We start from the raw sequence: 25923 nt of genomic DNA on the forward strand, positions 1-25923 counted from the left end.
TAAAGCCCTTTATGGTCTGGGGCCTGTCTACCTTCGGGACCGCCTTTCCCCGTACGTTCCCCCGAGAGCACTGAGATCTGGGTCGCAGGACCGGCTAGTCCCCCCTGGCCCTAGGGATGCCAAACTAACAACTACTAGAACTAGGGCGTTCTCCTTGACTGCCCCAACATTATGGAACCAGCTCCCTCACGAGATTCGTGCACTCCGGGATCTCTGCCAATTCCGGAGAGCGGTGAAGACGGAGCTATTCCGTCAAGCATTTAACAACTCAGACTAAGCATGATTGCACTTTATAGTTGCCGCCATGGGTATGTTGTACTGTGTGTAAATAGCGATTTTATTGTACTGTTATAGATTGTTTTAGAGGCATTGTTTTATTGGTTTTAATGTTGTAAGCCGCCCTGAGCCGCTTCGGCGGGAGGGCGGGATAAAAATCAAATAAATAAATAAATAAATAACATAAGAAAAGTCATGTTGGATCAGGCCAACCTGTATCACACAGTGGCCAAAACCCAGAGGTCTACCAGTGGGGCCAGAACTCCAGAAGCCCTCCCACGGTTGCCCCCCAAGTATCAAGAATACAGAGCATCACTGCCCCAGATATAGTGTTCCATCTATACCTTGTGGCTAATAGCCAGATAGACCTCTGCTCCATATGTTCATCCAATCCCTTCTTGAAGCTGTCTATGCTTGTAGCCACCACCACTTCCTGCGGCAGTGAATTCCATGTGTTAATTACTCTTTAGGTGAAGGAGCACTTCCTTTATCTGTTTTAAGCCTACTGCTCATCAATTTCACTGAATCTTGTACTGTGAGAAAGGAAGAAAAGTACTTCTTTCTCTACCTTCTCTGTCCCATGCATAACTTTGTAAACCTCTGTCATGTCACCCCAGTCGTTGTTTCTCCAGGCTAAAGAGCCCTAACCCCTTTAACCTTTCTTCATAGGGAAGGTGTTCCACCCCTTAATCATCTTAGTTGCCTTTCTCTGCACTTTTCCCAATGCTATAATATCTTTTATGAGCTCCGGTGACCAAAACTGTACACAGTATTCCAAATGAAGCTGCACCATAGATTTATACAGGTGCATTATGATACTGGCTGGTTTGTTTTCAATCTCCCTATTAATCCCCAGCATGGCATTTTCCTTTTTATTGCAGTCGCACACTGAGGGTGATTTCCCACAAGCGCTGCTCTGCACTCACTCCTCCCTTTTGCCCCGATGGTACGTGTCAATTTCACACAAGCTGCTGCGCGGCCACATTTTGCCCCGCAGCTTCATGCGATTTTCCCTGCGTCTACTCAGTCCTCAAAAAACAGAATTGAGTAGACGCGGGGGAAATCACACAAAGCTGCGGGGCAAAATGCGGTCGTGCAGCAGCTTGTGTGAAATTGACACGTACCATCGGGCCAAAGAGAAGAGTGAGTGCGGAGCAGCGCTTGTGGGAAATCACCCTGAGTCAACATCTTCAGTGAGTTATCTACCATGAATCCAATATCCCTCTCCTGGTCAGTTACTGCCAGTTCAAATCCCCATCAATGTATATTTATAGTTGGGATTTTTGGCTACAATGTGTATTACTTTGCACTTACCCATGTTGAACCTCATTTGCCATGTTAATGCCCACTTACCCAGCCTCAACAGATCCCTCTGGAGCACCTCACAATCTTCCTTGGTTCTCATCTCCCTGAACAACTTAGTGCCATCTGCAAACTTAGCCATTTCACTGCTTAGTCCCAACCCCAAATCATTCATGAATATGTTAAAAAGCACCAAGTCCTGCAGTACCCCACTGCTTACCACCTTCCACTGTGAAAACTGCCCATTTATATTCACTGGAAGACCTAGTGTGATCTGGTCCATGGGGTCGCGAAGAGTTGGACTCGACTGTGCGCCTGAACAACAATCACATCACATTTCAGTGAGGTTGAAATCAAGCATGCCAACCCAACACTAGGATGTCCTTTAGCGGCCGAAGGCATGGCATTAAGTGAGTAAGAAAGAAACCCATTTAACATCAATTTCGATGTTAACCGAGACTGTTGGAGGAAAATTATATCAAACCCTCTTATGATTTGCAGGAAAGAAGGGTCCTGAATTTTGTTATTCCAACCTGACAACCAAGAAATACACTTTAAATAATATTCACTCTGGGTTTCAAATAGTCAACTGAATTTCTCTATTTTATCTAACTAATTCGAATCCACTAAGATTCTTGTACATATGAGTTGATACTAATTTGGAAAACTCTACAGAGCCAAAAGGAAGGGGACCGGTTGTCCTGATGTCATGCTCCTCTTAATAGCAGTTAAACTGCCCCCCAGTTGGGAGATTAGATTTATATTGATGTTGGAAGGGGATATAATCTATGTTTGGGGTAAGCAAGTCACTACTACTAAGGGGAGCATCCTTTGATTTATCTAATTCTGAAAGTGACCGCATGTGCCATGCAACTTCTATATGAGCTAAAGTAACAATTGGGGAAAGTGGTACAGGCTTCTGAGGCTGTTCATTAATTTCCAATAATTTAATCCTCAAGTGCTCAAGTCTATCAGTAATTGACTTTTTTTCAGTTGTTGGAAGCACCCTAAATGAATTAATTAAATCTAACTCTGTAGCTTGGATAGTTGGTGAATCATCTAATCTAGATTCCTGATGCTCAGGAAGGTTATCCCATTTGATCAGACTCCATACAGCTACCAGGACCTCGCGGTTTATCCTTGGAGGCTAGCTCCTCCTTATCAGCTAAGAACTCTGACCTAAAAAGAGGTGTGCATACGGTATTCTTAAAAACTAGAAGGAAAAATACCCCAAGAGTTCAGTAAATCTTTTCTTTGCATAATCAGATTTGGAATAGTTGGACCATCAAAAAAATAACAATATTCCTTTTTTTAAAAAATGCATTTTCTAAAACACTACAAGAAAATAGGGAGAGGGTACTATAAACTACAGGAGAAAGTAAAGAAAAACCACTAAAAACCCAAGAGGTGGTGGTCATATAATGGTTACAATACAAAGCTTGGAGTAAAACTAAGATATTGGTTACATTAAATGTGATCATTAAATCCACATATATGTTTGAAATCCAGGGCTTCTGACTTCTTAAAGAACAATTCAAAAGAACTCATATATTTTACAAAAAGAAACAGACTTCAGAAGAAATTGTTGTTGTTCAGTCGCATAGTTGAGTCTGACTCCTCGTGACCCCATGGACCAGATCATGCCAGGCCTTCCGGTGTTCCGCCGTCCTCTGACGTTTGCTCAACTTCATGTTCGTTGCATCTATGACACTGTCTAACCATCTCATCCTTTGCCGTCCCCGTCTTCTTTGACCTTCAATCTTTCCCAGCATCAGGGTCTTCTCCAGTGAGTGCTCCCTTCTCATTTGGTGGCCAAGAAGAAATTAGCATCTCATTTTTTGTCTTTTCTTTCCCTCAAATGGTATCCTTGCTTAGGGGCCGCCACTCCAAGTTCCGAGTCCAAGTCCTCTCCAGTAGGTGTTTCATCATCACTTCCCTTGTGACTCTCCTCATCTTCTTCCTCTGATGGTCCAACTTCCTGCTGCAAGAACGCCCTCGCTTTCATAACAGAGTCAGTTTTTCCCCTCTTGTGTTTAAATTTAAACAGTATGCTTTAAGGTATAATCCATTTGTAGGGGATGTTATTCTTTTGTAAAAACAAAGCCAATTCTCTGTATTTTTTCCTCTTCTTTCTTATTTCAAAGGGAATGTCTTTCAAAACTCTTATCTCCTTGCCGTCAATTTTAAGGGTAGTTCCATTTGTTGCCTTTAAGTTCTGATTTCTCACTTGTCTTCTGGAGAATCTAACCACCACCTCGTCGGGCAGATTATTTTTCTTTATAAATTCTGAATATGATCTATAGATCACATCCATTTTGCTTTGAAGAACATCCACTTTTAAATCTGCAACCGGTCCCAGAGTATCAATCATGATCTGCTTTAGATTCTCCCCTTAAGTCTCGGGAACTCTTGAAATCTCAGAGTAAAGCTTGTCTTTTGCATTTGCAGCTGTAAAAGCTGGGCTTCATACGAGTTTCTCTTCTTTTCCATCTGCTGCATTTGTTTTTTAAGCTTTTTAGTGTTGGCATCCATTTCTTTAAGCTGTTTGCTCTGTTTTTTTAATATTCTCACTTAGTTCCTGTTTCTGTGCAGCAAAATTTTTGTTGAGCGTCTTTATTTGCTCCAGCAGGGGTCACAAAGCATCTGTTAGCATCTTCAAGAAGTCTGTGGTTACATCCGGTCGCGTGACTGCACTCGCTGGGCTGGCACTTCCTGAAGAAGGCTTAGGTTTCGGATGCTTATCTTTCTCAGTCTTTTTCAGCGACATCTTTGAGGATGTTTACATTCAAAGTAAAGTTGCCAAAAGTTTCTCAAGTCTGGAAATCGCCTAAAAGTCTCTTGTAAGTTCTTTAATATAGTCTATTTTCGCTTTTAGTTCCACCCCCCTTCTGTTTTAAGTCTGTTTTTATTTTAATGGGGGGGGGTTCCCACCCCCCCTTGCTTTAAGGGGGACTTTCGGCTGGTTCTCTGGTGTTTGCTTCAAGCAAACTCACTTTTGATGTAGATCAAGTAGATCACGCCATTTATTGTCTAAAACGCTCGACCTCTACACACTTAACATAAGAACATAAGAACATAAGAGACGCCAGTGTTGGATCAGGCCAAAGGCCCATCCAGTCCAACACTCTGTGTCACACAGTGGCCAGAAATACCAGTGCCATCAGGAGGTCCAGCAGTGGGGCCAGGACATTAGAAGCCCTCCCACTGTTGACCCCCCCCCCCAAGCACACTTGTCCCGGTGTGCGTCTCTGAGTCCAGTACTGGAACACAGCGGCAAGACCATCAGGGTATCGGAACACCTCAATCCGCCGGCAGTGTGCCGGTGGAGAGGCGATCCTCGCCGCCCCATGGCTCGGAACCCTTCACAAGGGTTCCAGGAGAGTACGCACGATCGCACCCCCTCTCCATCCACCGGTTCACGGATCGCACCCTTGGAAGCTCCCGAGTGGCGCGTCGGCCATTAGAGTTGCAAAACCAGAAGTCAGCAATATTCTTCTTGTTCTAGATGAGCTGTTTAAAATTTCAAATGAACTCGAAATAAAAGATGACCCGTTAATTCTTAATTTTGCTTTTAGAAACTGAACTATAGCAAATTTAGGATTGAACAAAGGGGTCCTACCATTCAGTAGTACAGTAAGACAGATCTGGCAGGACTGTAGAACCAGTTGACTAGTATTTGGTGCATTTGCCGGTTGCTGCTCATTAGGAATACATTGTGATGGAACTACCAGCTCAGCTGGTGCAGGCTTATTATAACTAGAGTTAGCTGCTGCATCAATAAGCTGATCTAACTTAGTAAGAATTAATTTCAGTTGTCCAAAGACAATATTCACTATCCTTGCTGTCAAACAAGAAAATTCAGTAACCATATCATTCGCAACCACATCCACATCAACTCCCTCACACCCCCTCTCCTGAGTGTTTGGCAAAATCTCACTCAATAGAGGACAATTACTTGGCTGTTCCTTTACAGGAACATCATGAACCACAGAAGAAATACCAGCACAGGAGGTTTCTAGATCAGGTGATACATGGACTAGATGGGCCTTTGGCCTGATCCAACATTGGCGTCTCTTATATTCTTATGTTCTTATGTTTTTCTCACCTTCCATTTTGTTGCAGCATGGAAAATGTGAAAGTGGATTGGGCACACATGTGTCACTGGATGTCTGGGAAGGGTTCTGACCTGGATGCTGGCATGATGATGTCTGTAAGGAGAGAGTGATACATCAGTTGGGTTAATTACTAGGATAAGCCATGAGAGCTTCTGCCTCCCTTAACATGACCTCCTCCACCAGGGCGAGGCCTCCAGCACCTGTGTCTTTTAACACACTGGCCACCTTTCATTTGCCACCACCTCTCTTTCATCTTTCCATCACAGAGCACTTCATTTCAAACATGGATGGTAAGGCAATCAGACCTATTTCCCCATGTTGTGTATTTGACTCTTTCTGCTCAGTGTATATCTTGAAGCTGAAGTTTTAGACATTTGCTGTACCATGTATACACAGAATGGTTCATTTTGAAAGAATTTAAGTACTTTATTTTGGATGCAGCCTGATCAGAAACATCATTAGCTCTTCTTGGTTACCTTGCCATATATTTCAGTTTCCAAGAGATTTTTAATTACATAGGGTCTTGTCTGGTCTCTAAACTGTTTTCTCTGGACTTTTAAAATGGTGATGGCTTTTATGATATCCACCTTGAGTCTCAGCAAGAAAGGCAGACTACAAATAACCAGATAATAAAATAATAATATGATATCTGCATGTCTAATAAGTGACCAAATATTCAAACTAGATAATGCTGGAATACCTGGGCAAAAAGAAAAAGATGAACTGATTGCCAGACTGACAGGGGTTGCCTTAGTTTCATGGCAAAACATTCTGTATCTTTCTTTTTATTTACCCAAGAAGGTTTCTCTCCTTGACTTGCATGAAGACTTTTTCATATGTTCTGTAATCTTTTACACACACAGTCATGCAAAAGAAAGCCAGAAAAGAATATAGTTAGCAAATTATTTTCTTTTCTGGCTTCCTTGCATGGCTGTGTGTGTTGCTGGATGCTGCTGTTCAGAATACACCAACGTTTGAGTCATTCTCCCTGCCTTCAACCATCACCAGTTTATTCTTGTAATGATTTTCATTAGCAGGGCTGGTGCCAGTAGGCTGGGTTTGTTGAGTCAGTTTTTATCTGCTACTACAGCCTCTTGTTGCCTGGCATTAGAGATTAAGCCTGTGCTCCCACTGACCCACAAACACAAGGAAGAGCAAAAATGGCTTTGCAAAGGCCGTATGGATATTTTGGTAATAGGCTGTGTGGGTAGGAGAGAATGTATGGGGAAGGATGCCTCACTCTCACCCCCTTGCTAATCTAGCACGCGTCCCTTAGACTCCCTCCGTGAGTTCAGTGCCCAGCCCACTGTCATTTATTTATTTGGCTTGCTCCATATGTTGTTCTGTTCAGGTAGTCAAGTATTTCTCTTCCTAGCTTTGTGCTTCTACAGCCTAAATCCATCTGTTGATCACGACTGCTCTGATTGGGAAAGAGGGACAGATGCTGTCCTAAATCTGGGATTAAACTCCCAGCAGCAAAGCAGATTAAGGTATTACACTGGCGCCTTCAGAAGGGGAGCCTGCTGGGTCCTGAACGCAGGCGTTTCCATGGGAAGGACTTCTGAAACCTCCCTACCCCTTAGTACTTCCTGATCTCAAGGTGTTCTGCCTGTGCTTCTTTTACGGATTAGTCGTGTGAATATCTGCCCTGGCACGGGTGACTGCCCTGTTCCATCAGGATAGGAACTGTAAGCCTTGTCTTTCCCCAAACTGGATTTTACCCCAAGGCAAAAATACTGTGTTTTTGGGGTGTTGATGGCACCGTATTTAATTTGTACCAAAAAGTAGGGAATAAAATCAATAGGCTGCCTTTGTCCAGGCCACAAAATTGACATTTTTCACAGATATAAAAGTTAATGTTTTTTGTTCTGAGCAGCACCTTAATTAGGTGGCCACTTGTGGTACGTGGCTGCACAGTTGCGAGGGTGCATTGGTCCCCTCGTCCCACCCACAGATGGCCTTGCTCTTAGTCAGCCTGGAGTCCTGAAAGTCATAGTCGCACTGTCCTTCCCTCTCATTCACACTGGACATTTCCCCTCTCCCCTCATCAGAAGCAGCATTGGGGCCATCCTGCTACAGGAAACACAGAGGGCCAAGTGAGCACAAGGCAGAGTAGTTGCTTGAAGTGGTTGTGTGGACATGCGGAGTGGCAAATGAAGAAGGGACTGACTGGCACGTGGCCATACGTGGCTGGAGCAATGCAGCAAAACGGGAAGTGTAGGCAAAGGACTGTCTAAGACAACAACACTGTCTAAAGCTTGACATAGCATACTAAAGAGTTACAAAGGTAGAAGATATTGAATTGCAGTAAAGGGTGGGGGAGTAATATGTAAAATAAACATTGCAGTGTACTGTAATACTGTCCCTTATAGAAGCAACCTACACGGCTGATCGATGATACTATAGTTCTGATCCCCTTATAAGAATGATAAAAGTGTGGTGGCCTCCCTGATAGCTTCCCGCAAACCGTTCCATAATGTGGGGTCCACTACAGAGAATGCACGTGAACAGGCAGTTGCTGATTTAACCTGTTTGCAGGGTGGCTCCTTCAGGAGGTTTTGCTCAGATGAGCTCAGCTGTCGTGCAGAATTAGCAAGAGAGGCAGTCCTTCAGGTACACAGTTCAGTGCCATTAAGGGCTTTGTAGGTGATCATTAGCAGTGGCATCAAGGGCTTTGTAGGTGATCATTAGAACCTTGAACCCGGTAACTGATCGGTAACCAATGACATGTCTGCAGAATGGGAGTGATATGCACATTTGGCTTAGTGCCCTATAGTAGCCAGGCTACACTGGAGTTTCTGGGTAAGACCCATGTAGAGTGCATTACAATCGTCTAGCCTCAAGGTAACCATACATATAGGTAGATCAGCTGAATCAAAGTAGCAGGCCATCTTCCAAGCTGAGTGATTAGAACACTGTTTTTGCAGCTGCATTAGCTTGCTTCTCCAGAAATAAAAATGGATCCACTATCAATGCTACGCTTTCAACAGAGTTAGCGAGTGTCAGCTGCACCTGCTTTAAAGTGGAAAGTACCATGTCCTTCAGGGTCTCTACCTGCCCAGCCGCCGTTACCTCTGTGTTGCCAGGAGTCCGTTTCAGCTTGCTTACCCTTGGCCATTTAACCATCGCACTGGGACATTGGTTCAGGGTCTCTATAGCATCAACAGTTGAAGACAAACAGACCTCAATAGCAACTCTCTGAGTGCAGCCCATGAGGAACAGTTTGAATCAATCGAAAGCACATCCCTTAATCCCTGCTTCTAGCTCCAAATATCTCTAGCAGTTCAGTGGTGACCTATCCAACCGATGCAGGTTTTTTTTTTTTACCATACTGTCAATCAATTTGGGGGTTCCCATGGCCACCCCACGGGTGATTCCTGGGGCCATATATTGCTGTCCCCTCTTCCTTCCCTGCTGCTGTGTACCACCTGAACCACTGAAGGCCCTGAGGTGGCCGTACCATTACCTTACCGTGGTTTATCACCTGACCCGCCCTGTCATGCTGATGCATCACGACTAGATCCAGCGCAGGACTAGGGGGTCGTATCAGTGTCAGGCTCTTTGCTGGGGTGAGATTGTAAGAAAGGGGTTGGTGTTCATAGCCCAGGCTGTGTCCAGCCCCTTCAGTAGTGCTCTCTATCCTCATCCTGCCCTGAGGGTGGTGGTGGGGGAGAGATAAATACAAAAAGGGCACAAGAGGATTATGGATGTACATACCTCTAACTTTGAAGCCAGGTGGAATTGCATTACCATTGAAATTAAGACATTTTAGTATAATATAATCTGTTAAACCGAAGGGTTAGGATGGGTTACAGATTATACAAGCAGTAGTCTAAGCCAAACTTTATATAATTTGTGCATTATCATAGTTATCACAGCTGTTTTTTTAAAAGATAGCATTGATATAGTATAAGTACTTGGGTACTGAATCAGGTTTGTGTGACTGCCTGGGAGATCTTGTAGTGCGGATGTGTTCAGGAGTCATGTACTAAAGAGTTCTGCCATCAGAATAAATATCCCATGTTGCAAAGTAGCCTACTGAATAAACTGGCATGGTTTTCACCAACAGAAAGTTTATTGGATTGTCTTGGAGTGACTGGTGCAGTAGGGAGGTGACAAATGGGATACAAGTCAGCTTTAATTCTTGGCTGTGAGTCTGAGGCATACGTGGAGGTCTTTGGATCTCACACATAGTTTGTAATTATTGGTGGTCCATTCAGCCTGTTATCAAACAAATAAACAGTAATGGCATGTGTGACGACTTCTTATTTGGGGAGGTCTAGTTTTACTTTAAAATGTTCTTTCAGTTTTACTCTGTAGGGTATTCTGGCTGCCACCAGGGAAATCTAGGTTTTCCCAAACCTTTTCTATAAGATTTTTCCTCTCTGGGTAGGTGTACCATGGGTCTTAGGCATTCATGAAGGTCTATGTGGTCTGAGGAAGGATTATTTGCTGAGCTGGTATACTTGAAGGAATTAGGATTTATTTAAAGAAAACATAAATACGAGGGTAAACAATGTGAACAGTACTGGGAAGGATTTGAACAAATGCTTGGTGTCTCTCACAAGCTTCTCCTTTACTGACAGGGAGGTTAAAGCAACCTTGTAACACTTTTCACTGTACTCTTAGACTCTCAGCTTTCAATTGTAACTCTTATAACACAGAACTTAACCGTCTGCTTAACACAGAGTCTTTTACTCTTATATTTCACACAGGAACTTCTCACACAGAGACCTCAGGACAAAACTCATATCAACTGCTTTTACACAGCACACTCTGCTCTGACTAACTGTTTTACTCAACTGTTTAACTGACAACTCCTAACAGACACTCCTTTTTTCCCGTTTATAAACTCTCCTAAAAAGGAGAGAACTTTATTGCTTTTTATATTAGAAAGGGGGGAGGGTATATAGCGGGGTAAAGAAAAGGTCGAGTGATGTTTCCATTAGTTTGTTAGTCTGTTAATGTTAGTAAAAAAAACAAAACTTCTTCTTTGGCTTCATTTTGGTGGTCAATCGTCTTTCATCATCTCAGTTACAGAAAAAAAAGAATGTTAAAAAAAAGGAATTAGTAGTGTCCCACTGTTAAACTGTTAATAAAAAGCTTTTCAGACACTCTGCGAATTAATTCTTCCATCTTCGGGCTGATTTCTTCTCCAAAACGACAGGGGAGGTCCTCTTCTACGCGCTCCTCTCCGTTTCACCACTTCTCTTCCGGGTCATCGCTTTCAGGTCACAGCATGCATTTGTCACTTTGCAACTTCCGATCCGCCTTCCCGATAAAGTCCCAAGCTTTTAGAACGATTATTTCTCTCTTTTTTTGTCATTCGACTTTAAAATAAACGCTGTCGTTCTCATAGCTAGGTAATTTATCCACATCTCCGCTTTAAGGGCATTTTCCTTTTTCATCGCTGCTTTCGCTTTTCAGGAACAAGCCCGCAAGAGACAGTCATTCAAACCGGAAGATCCACCCTTCTTGTTGCGCAGTTCTTATTTCAGCTCCGACATCTTTTTCATTTTGTTTACATTGATCAAAGTTCACAGGGTTTTCTTTATACCGATTGACAACTCACAGTTTCAGCCGCTCCTTTTCGGTTCATCGGTTTTTCACTTCATCACTCAGGCGGTGTCTGGCGGCTCCGCTAAGCCCCGTGCGGGGCCGCGAACGCGGCGAGGTTCATTAGGGCATGAGGGGAGCCTCAATTTCCGACCTTCCGGTCGAGAAAGAGGCTTTTCCCCTCGCGCGCCCTGAGTCGGAGCCCCTTCTTGGGGCTCGTCCGGGTCTCCGCTTGCGCGGATCCCCCCCCTCGGCCGCGGGCGGGCGAGACGCCCTCGGGAGCGCCCCGAGGATGCGTCCGCCATTCGCGGAAGCCGGACCGGAAACCCTAACAGACACTCCTGAAAGACATTCCAATCATCCACACAGCACCCATTCCAAACCCCCTCCCCCTCTCTGTCACTCACCAATCATATCCCTTGCCTGAGTCCAGCATCCTAGTCTGTCATACATCCATACCAACCAAACTTTAAAGTCACACACACAAAAACCATGAAATTGTTACAGCATGATTTAAAAATATGTGAAAATTGTCAAACATTATTATAAAGGGGGGGAGGGGTTTTTTTAAATAAACAAAGAGCAAAAGTTTGTCTCAGAGGGAGAATCAAAGGTTCTGGAATTGGAAATAGTTACTAGAATTACATAGTTAATAGAATTACATTACGTATTGCACTTTAAAGTGTGCTGCCTATATTTTGTTAAAATGTTGCTGTTTTCACTTGGTTTATCCCTAGGAAGCCCTCATTTGCTTAACAGGTAAAAACATGCTTCCATTTAGTGTCCAGATAAGTAAAGTAATGAGAAAAGAGCATGCATCCATACCTGAAAACACCATATTGCTGTGCACATAGCTGCTGGAGAGCCAGTTTGGTTAAGAGCAGCAGACTCTAATCTGGAGAACCGGGTTTGATTCCCCACTCCTCCACATGAAGCCAGCTGGGTGACCTTGGGTCAGTTACAGTTCTCTCAGAGCTCTCTCAGCCCCACCTACCTCACAGGGTGTCTGTTGTGGGGAGAGGGAGGGAAGGTGACTGTGAGCTGCTCTGAGACTCCATGTGAGGGGTGGGGTATAAACCCAACTCTTCTTCTTATTTTGCATTAAAGGAGAAGAATTCACTGCCACAGGAGGTGGTGGCGGCTACAAGCATGGACAGCTTCAAGAGGGGATTAAATAAGCATATGGAGCAGAGGTCCATCGGTGGCTATTAGCCACAAGGGATAGATAGGGGCTCTGGGGCAAGTGATGCTCTGTCTTCTTGGTGCTTGGGGGGGCAACAGTGGGAGGGCTTCTAATGTCCTGGCCCAACTGGTGGACCTCCTGATGGCACCTGGTATTTTTGGCCACTGTGTGACAGTGTTGGACTGGATCGGCAATTGGCCTGATCCAACATTGGCTTCTCTTATGTTCTCTTATGTTCTTAAGCCCTTGAAGGAACACAGTCATGCATGCAGCAGGTGTAATAGATTTGGGGCCTGTCTAGGGCTGCCATGTCCCCCCGGGGGGCGGGGATTCTGGCCGGCGGGGGAACTCCACCCCCGAAGTGGCTAGATCAGGCTGACGTGCCCAGCGCGATGACATCGCCAAGAAGTGACATCGTGCTGGACACGTCACTGGGCGACGCTCTAGCAATCGCCCTGAAAACTCTATGGTACCATGGAGTTTTTAGAGGAATTGCTAAAGCGTCACCCCGCGACGTGCCCAGCGTGATTACATCACTTCTGGGCAACATCATTGCAGTCCCCTCCGCTATCCCAGGTAAGAGACTTGGCAACCCTAGGCCTGTCAGTTTTTCTTGTCAGGGAGTTGCTTCTTGCCCTTGGTGACCAAGAAACAAGGCAAATTATAGAACTGGGTAAATATTGCTTTCTTAAAGGGTCTTCTTGAGTTTGTATTTCTTTAATTTTAGTAAGTTCCCAGTGTAGCATAGGTTTTCAGAACACATTTGAGGAAGAAAAGGAAAAGTAGAAAGGGTCAAAACCATTGGGGAAGCTTGGAGACTATTTAAAACTATAATCCTAGAAGCTCAGAAAAAATATATACCAAAATATATACCACAGGTTAGGAAAGGCACAAATAGGTATAGAAAAAAGCCTGCATGGTTAACAAACAAAGTAATGGAAGCTGTAAAAGGTAAAAAGGATTCCTTTAAGCGGTGGAAAGCTAGTCTCAGTGAGGTTGATAAAAGGGAACACAGGCTGTGGCAAATAAAATGCAAGTCTGTGATCAGGCTGGCAAAAAGGAAAGATGAGGAGCATATGGCAAAAAACATAAAGACCAACAATAAAACTTTCTTCAAATACATTGCGCAATTGAATTAATCCCTGACAAGAAGTTGCCCAAAGGCAAACTCTATGCAATGAATCCAGGGGATAAGGAGGAATTGCGCAAATTCATTGATAAAAATTTGGCACGGGGTTTCATCTGTCCTGCGTCATCCCCCTTTGCAGCTCCAGTTTTGTTCCAGAAGGAAAAGGATGGTGGGCTGAGGTTGTGCATAGACTACAGGGGTTTGAATGCTGTTTCTACCACGAATGTTTACCCCCCTGCCTCTCATGAAGGATCTCCTGGCCGAGGTAGCTAAGGGAAAATCTTTTCAAAACTCAGCCTCAGGGATGCCTACTTCTGAGTCCGCATTAAAGCAGAGGATGAGTATAAGACTGCTTTTAACATTCTGTTGGAGCAGTTCGAGTACCGGGTGACGCCGTTCGGACTTCAAGGGGGCCCTGGGGTCTTTATGAACCTCATCAATGAAGTGTTGCACACAGGGCCGGCCCGAGGTTGGCCTGCGCTCTAGACGGGCGCAGATGCCAACCTCCCAACGGGAGACTGGCACACTCCTCCCGGTCGCCCCTGAGCCTCCAGAAGGGTGGAAGAGGCACGCCATGCCCCCTCGCGCTGCCCGCGGTTTCGGCTCTGCCGGGCGCCCCTGAGCCTCCAGAAGGACAGAAGAGGCACTCTTTAAAGAGGAGGAGGAGGAAGTGGCGGTGGCCGTTCCTCCTCCGGGCGCAGCGGGCCGCCGCTGCCACCTCCCCCGCCGCCACTGCCTCCCCCCCTCTTTAAAGAGCCAAGGCCCCCGCGCAGCAGTGCGGGTTCTCCCACAAAAGCTTCCCCGGAGCCGGACTCCTCCCAGCTCTGCCGGGCGAGACTCCAGAAGGGCGGAAGAGGCGCTCTTTAAAGAGCCACGGGTCCTGCGCACCACGCCCCCCTCGCGCCACCCGCGGTTTCCCCCGCAAATGCTTCCCCGGACTCCTCCCGGCTCTGCCAGGCGCCCCTGAGCCTCCAGAAGGGCGGAAGAGGCACTCTTCAAAGAGGAGGAGGTTCCTCCTCTTCCTCCAGACGCAGCAGGCAGGCTGCTGCCGCCTCCCCCCGCTGCCGCGCCCCGCCGCCTCCCCTCCCACGGCTACCTGCGGAGGAGGAGGAGATGTGCCGGCCAGGAGGCTTCTTGCCTGTCTGCCTGCCTGCCTCGCCACAGGCCGGGCTGCGGGTGAGGAGAGGCTGCCGGTGGCCGCCCCTGCCTCTCCTCCCACGCCCCAACGGCTGGCTCGCGCTCTAGGCGGCGGCCTAGTTCGCCTAGCGGGCGAGCTGGCCCTGGTTGCACAAGCACCTGTTCAAGGGAGTGATTGTTTACCTTGATGATATGCTGATTTATTCCCATGATAAACCTTCCCACATCAAGCTAGTGTGGGAGATCCTCCAAACGTTACACAAGCACAAACTGTTTGCCAAAGTATCCAAGTGTGAGTTTCATTGCTCTGAGATAGACTTCCTGGGATACCACATTTCCCCTAGGGGCTTGGAAATGGATCCAGCCAAGGTTCGGGATTTGGTGGGGTGGGAACCCCCTCGAACCCAGAGGCAATTACAAGCATTTTTCAGGTTTGCAAATTTTTACCTGTCCTTTCTTGCGAACTTTGCTCAGGTGAGCCTACCGCTCACGGATTTATTAAGGACCAAGGGGAAGGGCCCGGAGTGCACTTGTCCTGGGGCTAAGATGAACTGGACTAATGAATGCGAAGTGGCGTTTGATTGTCTCAAAGCTCTCTTCACCTCAGAGCCCATGCTGGCTTACCCAAACAAACTGAAAAAGTTCATTGTGCAAGTTGACGCCTCGGATGTTGCTATGGGTGGCACCATTTTGCAAGAAGGGGAGGATGGAAAACTCCATCCCCTTGCCTATGTCTCCCGGAAATTTAACGACACTGAGTGTAATTGGTCGGTTTGGGACAAGGAGGCGGGCGCTATCAAATTAGCGCTCTCGACCTGGAGACACTGGTTGGAAGGCGCGAGAGTCCCATTTGAAGTGTGGACTGACCATAAAAACTTGGAGGTGATGCGCACACCTCAAAATCTAATCTGAATGCTAAACAGCTCCGATGGGCTGATTTCTTTTCCAAGTTCAATTTCCCCTTACACCATTTTCCGGGGAAATCTAACTCTTTGGCCGATGCACTGTCCCGCCTCCCACAACACAACAGCCAACGGGACTGCGTGCTCAACTCCATGTTCATGCCTTTGCAATTGGGACGGGCGGTTCTGACGCGTGGGCAAGCGAAAGCCCAAAAAACCCCTGTGACTGACTCCAGTTGGGAAATAAAGTTTGCCTCCACCCTTTCTGATGCTGACTGCGCTGAATTAGGGAAGGTGGGGGATGTTGAGGAATGTGCCAACGGTTGTTGGTATCGTGGCCACAAACTGTTCGTTCCTTTGGCGTTAAGGGGTGAAATTATGGCCACCGTCCATGGAACGAAACTAGTGGGACATTTGGGATTTGTCAAATCATTGCACGCTACAACGGCAATTCTGGTGGCCTGGAATGGGGAAGGATCTCTCCTTATTTGTTCAGTCGTGCCAAACCTGCATCATGTGCAAACCTCGCCTGGGGAAGCCTCTGGGACTATTGCAACCTCTTCCCACCCCGGGGAGACCATGGGAAGTCTTTCTATGGACTTCATCACGGATTTACCCACTAGCAAGGGGAAAACTGTAATCTGAGTGGTGGTGGATCTGTTTTCGAAAGGCTCATTTTATCCCGTTTAAGTTGCTACCAAAGGCCTGCCTCCTGGCTAAGGCGTTCCTTCAACACCTCTTCCGCCTCCATACTTTGCCGCAGAAAATAATCTCTGACCGTGGCACGCAGTTTGTTTCTAAGTTTTGGGGTGAACTCATGAAACTGTTGGGGGTGGAACGTGGGCTCAGTAGCGCTTACCCCCCCTGAGACTGATGGGCAAACGGAACGTGTCAGTCAAACCCTTGAACAATACCTCCGATGTTTCACTAACTTCCAACAGGACGATTGGGAGGGGCTCCTTCCCCTGGCTGAGTTTTGTTATAATAATGCCTGTCATTCATCCACTGGGGTGTCTCCTTTCATGGCGGTTTATGGTTATGAGGCCCCGCCTCTCCCGTTCCTGTCTGACGATCCACTCCCAGAGGGGGAAGTGGGAGAATGGTGCCAGTGCCTGAAAAATGCCTGGCCAGTGTTATGTAAGACTTTGGATGCTGCAAAATGAGCCTACAAGGTTCAGGCTGATAAAAAACGGTCTGACTGCTGGGACGTCCAACCAGGGGACTCTGTCTATGTGTCTTCCAAAAACATCAAAGGACTGTGTCCCAGTTGGAAATTGGGGTGGAAATATGTGGGGCCATTTAAGGTTGTACGTAAGATCAATGAGGTGGCTGTGGAACTTGAATTGCCTAAAAACCTGAGACATTTGCATTGCATAGCCGCCCTGAGCCACTGGGTAGGGCGGGATAGAAATTGCAAAATAAATAAAAATAAATAAATTGCGTTTTCCATTTCAGCCTTCTCTGCCAAATGTGTGGCGACCACAACAACCCTACCCCCCTCCCCTGCTCGTGCAAGGCGAACTGCATCATGAAGTTGCTGATATCTTGGACTCTAAGATGAAGCGAAATAAACTGTTTTATTTGATTGACTGGAAGGACTTTGGGCCAGAACACAGAGAATGGGTAGCGGAGGAACATGTTTCTGCCCCTGCCTTCTCAAACGCTTTCCGGAGAAACCTGGGAGGAGTCATTGGGAGGGGCAGGTTGTCAGGTAGCCTTGTCATGGAACTGGAACGTGTGTGGGGGGGGGTGCCCTCCTCCTCGTTCTCAGCTCTACCCTGTCCAGCTACTGTGCGCTATCTCAGGCTTGACCTTGTAGTCTCCAGCTGCACTTACTCAGCTGGGAACGCAAAGGATTTTTGCTATGATTGCTTGCTTGGCTGCACGCGTGAATAATAACTATTGGCTTCTGCTTATTGGGGGGGATGTTTGATTTCACTATAAGTCAGAGGCCCTTATACTGAAGGCCATTCCCGACACAAGCTGTATATGTGGTCATTAGTACTGGATCCATCAATAAACACTTATCTTCTTATGAAGCCCTGTGTGTTGTGACCTGACTAATGACCCTGTGTTCAGTTTTGAGCACCACAATTTAAGCACAAAGGATATAGGCAGGCTGGAACATGTCCAGAGGAGGGCAACAAAGATGGTGAGAGGTCTGGAGACCGTCCTATGAGTAAAGGTTGAAGGAGCTGGATATGTTTAGCCTGGAGAGGAGACGATTGAGAAGTGATATGATAACCATCTTCAAGTACTTGAAGGGCTGTCACCTAGAGGATGGTGCGGAGTTGTTTTCTGTTGCCCCAGGAGGTTGGACCAGAACCAGTGAGTTGGAATTAAATCAACTCACCACCTTGAGAGGTGGTAGGCTCTCTTTGGAGGTTTTCAAAACAGAGGCCAGATGGCCACCTGACAGCAATGCTGATTGTATGAACTTAGGCAGATCATGAGTGGGAGGGCAGGACGGGTTGCCTCAGTGCTTAGTTCGCGTGGCCCTTTTGTACACATCCAGGGAAATGCCGATCACCACTTCGGGGTCAGGAACCAATTTTCTTCAGGCTGGTTTGGCTGGAGATCCTGGAGGTTTTTTGGCCATCTTCTGCGCATGGAGCAGGGGTAACCGGGGGGGGGGGGAGGGATTTGTGAATTTCCTGCCTTGTGCGGGGGTTTGGCCTAGGTCACTCTGGAGGTCCCTGGTCCCTTCCAGCTTTATGATTCTATGACAGGAGTGGCACACAGACAGTACCTCAAATAATGTCTGCTCTCTGTAGTCTATATCTAGTGTGAGTAGTTCCCTGACCATGGACTGCTTTTTGCAAAAGTATGTGATTAATAGAACAAGGGTAAATTCTGAGATCCCATGAAGGAAATTGTGTGTGATTGAAAGTGAGGTCAAAGTCTGTTTGCCTTTGCTACACTTGGTAGTGTTTCAGCAAAGGGACTGATTCTTTTAATGTAAGAAAAGCTTGATCGCTAATGCAGGTCCTGAATACTGTGACCCAGAGCCTGTTATGTGCAGTACTTTCTGAAAGAACCTGGGTGGCTCTCTATGCCCTATAGATTGCAATTTTTTAAAAGAACTTGAACACCTTGTCCAAATAGCGTACTTGTGTTATGTTTCAGAGTGTCTGTTGAAACAAACTAAATAGCATGCAAGGCAGAGGTGTGATTCTTTTATTGCTGGCAGAGCAGTTATGGAAGACATCTCTGCCTATCCAGGGACCGGTTCAACGAGGCCTCACCCCTTCCCAGCTTGTACTTTGTGACCCTGTAATACAGTGAGGACTCTGTTCTGTTCTGCAGGACTTAAAATAGTAGCAGTAAGGACAAGGAAGAGAATAACTTCATTCTGCTGTGTCCAGGGGAGGGGAGTAGGGGGATTATTCATTTTCTTCTGCAGCTTTAGATAGGTGAAAAGATCGGAAGTCGAAGCCAAAAAAATAAATAAATCAGCATGTGTAAAAAGACTGCCAAGGGCTTCCTTAACTCAACCCCCCCCCCCCCCCCCCCCGCTTCTCTTTGGGCAGGTGCCCAGGGCTCAGCTTGCATCTCTCTCCACTCATCCCCATTTACAATGCTGTGGTCTTCCTCTTTGTGCTGGCGAACTTCAGCATGGCCACCTTCATGGATCCAGGCATTTTCCCTCGAGGTGAGAACTGTGTTCCTGCCTAGCAAGCATCTTGCATAGCACTGCTGTTTCAAATCTTGTTCACTGCTATTTAAAACTTCACATTCAGGGCAAGACACTTTTGATACCTCTGATGAGTAATTTCCCAGCCGTAAGGCATTGCGGTGTGAAGTTATATCCTTCGCCACCACAGAATCCATAGATCGGCCTGAACCGATATTGGGGATATTAAGGTTTTGGTCTGAGTCCTTTGCCTCCATTCATCTACTGAGAAATCAAAGCCTTGGCTGATGGTGGCAAAAGGTCTCCCATAATAGTGGAAAATGAAGGGCCATCTAAATGAGGTCTGAGAATCCCGGCTGCTGCTGATTTAGTTGATGGAGTATTGGAAGCCATTGCAATAAGTTATTTCTCTAAAATGTATGTTCCACCTTTCCCCAAAAAAACCTGAGGGAATTTACAGTAAATATCCCAATGCTCCCAGAATTTCATTTTTTTAAAAAAAATCAACCTTAGAAAATTATCGCTAATAACAGCAGTAATTATCTAGAAGAGAGTCACCATTGTGGCCTGCTGAGCTTGCTTTGTGGCACTAGATCTGAGTGTTTTATTTCAGCCGATGAGGATGAAGATAAGGAGGATGACTTCCGCGCTCCACTCTACAAGACAGTGGAGATAAAGGGGATCCAGGTGCGCATGAAATGGTGTGCGACGTGCCGCTTCTATCGGCCTCCACGCTGCTCCCATTGCAGCGTCTGTGACAACTGTGTGGAGGTAAGAAACCCGGAAAAGACGGTCTGAAGTGACCTGAATTGGTGAACCTGCAGGCACTGAAGGATTCTGGGTATTCTCTGTGTTCTGCTCAAGGCAGTTCAGGATCTCTCTTTGAATGCTTCCAGTTTTTTTAAAACAAAGTAGGATCTGTCGACGCACTAGTCAAATGGTTCATAGTCATGGACCCTTTCATAGTGATAGGTCAGGAGGAGGAGCAGCCCATAGGAAATCCAGCATTTGTTCAGTGTGCCGGTGCTGCCTGTGCGCACCAGTCCCTTGCCAGCTGGCATTACCATCCATCCGTAGTATCACGCAGTATCACCAATCCAGATTACAGCTATGTCACAAGCAAGCATTTATAAGTGAATGCAGGTCAGATAGCTCCAGCAGATGAGCCTTTCCACAGATGATGAACCCATGACAGAACTCAAAACACAAGCAGAGCAAATAGCTCAAAGTGAGTCGAGCTGATTCAGGTCACAAGTCAGCCCTATACTGTCGCTTGCATGCATGTGAGAATGAGAAGAGAGCTGCGAGGGAACCAGGCACAGCGGAGAACATGAGTGGCACGAGACAGTAGGTAGGTAGACCATGGCAGCTTGGGAGACACGGACGTTGGGGGCACAGTGCCAAAGCTGCAAGGGAATGGGCAGCACATCTGCACCTGCGCACAGATCTCTCTCATCTATCCTCATGGTAAGGAGCTTGGGCTTCTGAGGCTGGTGGATTTATTTATATTTACATTTATATCCCGCCCTATCCCGAAGGCTCAGGGCGGCTAACAGGGGCACCAAGTGCCAGGTAAAACAATATTGCTGTGCTCTTGCCTTTGTCGCTATAAGCACCACACAGTATCTTGCACAGCCACACACATACACAAACCTGGTTGTCACAAAAGCCCACCACCCATCTAAATGGCCACAGCTTAGAATGCTGTGTCTCGCCCCTTGCACTGTCAGCACTACGGAGCAGTTCACACCACCATCCCACAGTGCCAGCCAGATTCATGAGCGGTGCTGTTCGTAGGGACAGGAAAACCCAGGCAGAAACACAAGGGAGAGAAATTGGGTGGCCTTCTGAAGTTTTGCACACATCACAATTCACATGCAGAAAAACGAGGAGAGGCAATGAAGTAAAATGACTGAGAGACATTCTGTGGTCAATCATGATCAATCTTCTGGCCGTCCTTATTGCTGCTGGGTTGTATTGTCCTCTGGTATGGGAATGAGTGTCTCAGAGAAGAGGCCTTTTGGGGAGGGGCCGTGGCTCAGTGGCAGAGCCTCTGCTTGGCATGCAGGAGGCCCCAGGCTCAGTCCCCGGCATCTCCATTTGAAAGGACCAGGCGATGGGAAAGATCTCTGCCTGAGCCCCTGGAGAACCACTGCCCTTGATGGACCAAGGGTCTGATTTAATAGAAGGCAAACCTGTGTCCATATGTTCAGTCAACTGAAAAGGGGGAGGGGGTGTGCTCTGTCCAATCTGGGTGGGATGAAAGCGAGGGCCAGATGAGCTGGAGCTCAGAGTGGGTCTGCGTTCTCCTAGGCGTGGAGCCTCTAATTCCGTTTTCTGTGTTTCCATTTCACTGGCAGGAGTTTGACCATCATTGCCCTTGGGTGAACAACTGCATCGGACGGCGCAATTACCGCTATTTCTTCCTGTTCCTGCTCTCACTCACAGCACACATTATGGGTGTTTTTGGATTTGGCTTACTGTATGTTCTGTATCAAGTGGAAGAGCTCTCTGGGATCCGCATGGCTGTCACGTATCCTCCACTGTTGGTCTGGGGTGAAAGGAGTTCCTTCACCACAAAGATGAGAATTGGTGTGTCCACTTAAGACAGAAGGCCAGACAATGGCTGTGCTGGGGAAGGGGGTCCTAAAACACGACACGATGGTCTTGAACTGTGTTTCCTTGACTGTTTGGCAGTATGGCTGTGATGTGTGTGGCTGGCCTGTTCTTCATTCCTGTGGCTGGCCTTACAGGATTCCATGTAGTGCTGGTAGCTAGGGGTCGCACTACTAATGAACAGGTATGATGTATTTCACACTTAGTTTCCCATCTTACTTCACTGCACCACGGTTCCCCTGATCAAATCTTTGTCTTGGCAGGTTACAGGCAAATTCCGGGGTGGAGTAAACCCATTTACCAACGGCTGCTGTAAGAATGTCAGTCGTGTCCTTTGCAGCTCCCCAGCACCCAGGTATGTTTGTCCCAAACATTAAAGTTGTAGCAGCACTATCCTGCCTTGAGAGAGAGAGAAAGCCTTAACTGTCCTAATTACTAGAGGAGGAGGAGGAGGAGGAGGGCCTGTAGAAAGGTGGGTCGGTGGTGGATGAGATCCAGAGCTCAGTCATGCATGTCTGAGTAGGGAAAGAGACCCAGGTGGGTCGGCCGTGTTGGTCTGAAGCAGGACCACAAATTCAGAGTCCAGCGGGGGCACCTTTAAGACCAACAAAGGTTCAGTCAAGGTAGGAGCTTTCGTGTGCAAAAGGCACGCTTCCTCAGATACACTGGAATGGAAGGTCAGGTTCAAACTTATAGCCAGGAAATGAACAGCAAATTAACATGCAACATGATGATCAAGATATGCAAAGTGACACTAAATAGCAAGTTAAGGTAATGAGGTCAACAGCTATAAAGCAATAAATATGTCAGACTAGCAGAGAAATGACTAAAGGTGTCTTTTCTAATTATGTGGAGAGCCAGTTTGGTGTAGTGGTTAAGTGTGCGGACTCTAATCTGGGAGAACCGGGTTTGATTCCCCACTCCTCCACTGGCACCTGCTGATGTGACCTTGGGTCAGTCACAAGCTCTGACAAGAGCTGTCCTTGAAAAAGAGCAGTTTGTGTCAGAGTTCTCTCAGCCCCACCCACCTCACAGGGTGTCTGTTGTGGGGAGGGGAAGGGAAAGGAGTTTGTCAGCCTCTCTGAGACTCCAAGTGAAGGGCAAGGTATAAGTTCACTCTCTCTTCTTCTCTTCTTCTTCTTATGGGAAGTGACTGGGAATCTTCATTCTCTCAGGCATGGAGAACAAGGAACCGAGGAAGTACTGATGACCATGGGGATAAACAGCTTCAAGGAGGACAGGCCTATCTGTAGCTGTTAGCCATGGTGACTAAAGGGAACCTCCACGTTCAGAGGCACTAAGCCTCTGAATTCCAGTGCCAAGAGGGAACATCAGGGGAAGACATTGGCCTCCATGCCCTGTGGGTCCTCAAGAGTAAACAGTGGCCCAGTGTGGGAGACAGGATGCTGGACTAGATGGACTACTGGTCTGATCCAGCATAACTCTTTTTACGTTCTCAATTGATTGCTTGTAGCAAGGTCAGGCCTAAGGGAACTTGAAGCCTGGCACCACAGCTGCAGATTATTCCTCCCCTTTGTATGATGCATGTCTAGAGATGCAGGAGTAGTGTTTGATTAATGAATATGAAAGTTGTCTGTCTTAAGGCCCATAGCTTCTTCATGATACCTCTGAGTTCCTTTAAATGCTAATGGGTGGAGTCCACTTTGGCAGATGACTAGTCATTCCATTTGCATCACTCAGAGTAAATGTTTAGCAGAAGCAATAGTGGTTAGTGTTAGCCCTCCCAGCATCCTGCTTATTAGAGAAGATCTTTTGTGTTGAACACAGTACTCTTGCTTGAGGTGAAGGACAAGGCCTCTTAATCACACCTTAAGTGTGTGATGGTTTCAGTGATTTCTCTTTCCCATTACAACCAATGCTTTTGTGCTCCTTCCACCTGTGTTTAATTAGGGAGAACAGAATTCTGCATCTAACAGTATTCTGCAATATTTTAATCTTTCTTTTCAAGTTCTGACATAAAAAACATGAACAGCCTTTTAAATTTACATTTTAACAAAAAGATAATGGCTTTTATCCTACTGCTCTGCTTGGCAATTTGGTGTGAACTGTGTTGCTATAGACAAGTGTTGGTCGTCTTGTCTTTCCAGTATATGAGAGAACAAATGAACCTGATATTCAACCCATTTCTTTTCCATTGTGCAGTCACAGAAGATTGCAATGGAAGCTTGTCCAAAGAAGCAAACATGACTGGACTTTGTTTTGTCATACCAGGCCTATAACCTACCTTTTGTCTGAGATGGTTCTTCGGCTGATTAAAATATAATAGTTGGCTTCTTCCTGAAACGTCTCCTCTAGTCTGGAGGCTGCTTCAGACAGTAATAGTGGTTTGGTGTGGTGGTTAAGTGCGCGGACTCTAATCTGGGAGAGCCAGGTTTGATTCCCCACTCCTCCACTCGTGGCTGCTGGATGCCCCTGGGCAAGCCATAGTTCTGGTACAGCTGTTCTTGAAAAGAGCCGTTTCTGTCAGAGCTCTCTCAGCCCCACCTACCTTACAGGGTGTCTGTTGTGGGTAGGGGAAGGGAAAGGAGTTTGTAAGCTGCTCTGAGACTCCGAGTGACAGGCGGGGTATAAATCCAATCTCCTCTTCTCTTCAGATTCTTACAACTTTAATATTATCACTGTGTATGCATCACCAATTTATAGCATTTGTCTCTGCTTCAACTGAAGAAGATGATTTAGTTTGTAAGAGAGAATTGTTCTTAGTGTTGATACACCATATTTTCGTAGTGCTGCTCTTATGGTTAAGGGGTATTTGACAAGGTTTGGCATTTCTCAGCCTGCCTCAATGAAGCCAGTAATTTGAATTACATTGATGTGTATCTATACTATGTGAAGGGAGCGGTGGCGCAGGCTGCTAATGCAGCCTGCCTTAACATCTGGCCGAACATCTGTTCGAGCCCCACCGTGGCCAGAGTGAGCTCCCGGCCTGCGTCCCAGCTCCCGCCCACCCAGCGGTTCAAAAGCCCGTTAAAGGGCGAGTAGATGAATGGGAACCTACCCTTAGTAGGGTAGGGGCACCCCCCTCGTCCGTGGAGTGTGGTGTGCGGCGGCGGCAGCAGCGAAGGAACAACAACAATGACGGCGGCGGTGACGGTGGATCCTGGCGGCAGAGACGAGGCGGCGCGGCGGAACATCGAGAGCCAGTGGAGCGATCCCTGGTGGCCTGCGGAGTTCCAACAGAAAGCGGCCGGCGTGAGCAGCAGAAGGTGCGGATGACATCATCTCCCGGCGCGGCGCAGCCTATCGGACAGAGCCAAGGCCGTGAGAGACGAACACACACACCGAGACGGCTGCCTCGCTGGAGAAGAACTGCGCCGGAGAGAGGAACGTCCTGCCGACCGAAGGAGCCAAGGAAGCCAAAGCCGGAGACCAGAAGGAAGAGCCGCCACCAGCGGGGTGCTAGGTAGGCTGACCCAACCCCTGAGAATGTGCCCATAGTTAGGGATCCATAAAAGTGATTAGCACTACAAAGTTGTAAACCGCCCAGAGACCTCCATTGGGGGGTTTAGGGCGGTATATAAATCGAAGGTTAAATAAATTAAATAAATAAATAAACAAAGCAGTGCTTGTAGGACCTTTTCCAGGTTTCCCCCTCATGCTACAGCCTGCAATCCCCCACACACCCCGGTCAGTAGACCCCGGAACAATCTTTGGTGGTGGAGAATTGGCAGATGCTCTCTCCCCCACCTTGCTCCACTGGCAGAAGTGTCTTCCATCCAAGTCATACTTTCCAGAGAGAGCAAGTGTAGAGATGTGAAGGCCCAGAAAAAAACCGGAAAAATTCGGGGGGGGGGGGGTTGTTGGTTTTTTCCCCATTTTTTTCCTGAAGCCTGTTTTGTTTTTTCCCGAAAAATTGGAAAAATTGAAAAAAGAAAAGAAAAAAAATTGATTATGGAATGTTTTATTTTAACATGATGAATAAAATATTTTAAGACAAGGTGTTCAAATATTTTCCAAATCATTTCTAAAATACATATATATGGTATCAGATTGATCTAATTTCTGTGCACTGAGGACAAGGAAGTCCTAGGTTATAAACTGAACTCGACAAT

The 25923-nt window shown here is 46.7% G+C and overlaps 1 protein-coding gene across 1 annotated transcript in view; it reads left to right on the plus strand.

The window, feature by feature from the left end:
- ZDHHC5 (zinc finger, DHHC-type containing 5) overlaps window positions 1-25923 on the plus strand; it is a 70283-nt gene that overhangs the window by 35034 nt on the left and 9326 nt on the right. Inside the window, exons 2-6 of the mRNA XM_015409532.1 lie at window positions 19131-19252; window positions 19848-20005; window positions 21595-21767; window positions 21932-22034; window positions 22114-22205. Of these exons, the coding sequence (XP_015265018.1) occupies window positions 19131-19252; window positions 19848-20005; window positions 21595-21767; window positions 21932-22034; window positions 22114-22205 (648 nt within the window). The remainder of the gene's footprint in view (window positions 1-19130; window positions 19253-19847; window positions 20006-21594; window positions 21768-21931; window positions 22035-22113; window positions 22206-25923) is intronic.

Source organism: Gekko japonicus, unplaced genomic scaffold (genome assembly GCF_001447785.1).
Source record: "Gekko japonicus isolate JY-2015 unplaced genomic scaffold, Gekko_japonicus_V1.1 scaffold1169, whole genome shotgun sequence".
Taxonomy (NCBI): Eukaryota; Metazoa; Chordata; class Lepidosauria; order Squamata; family Gekkonidae; genus Gekko; species Gekko japonicus.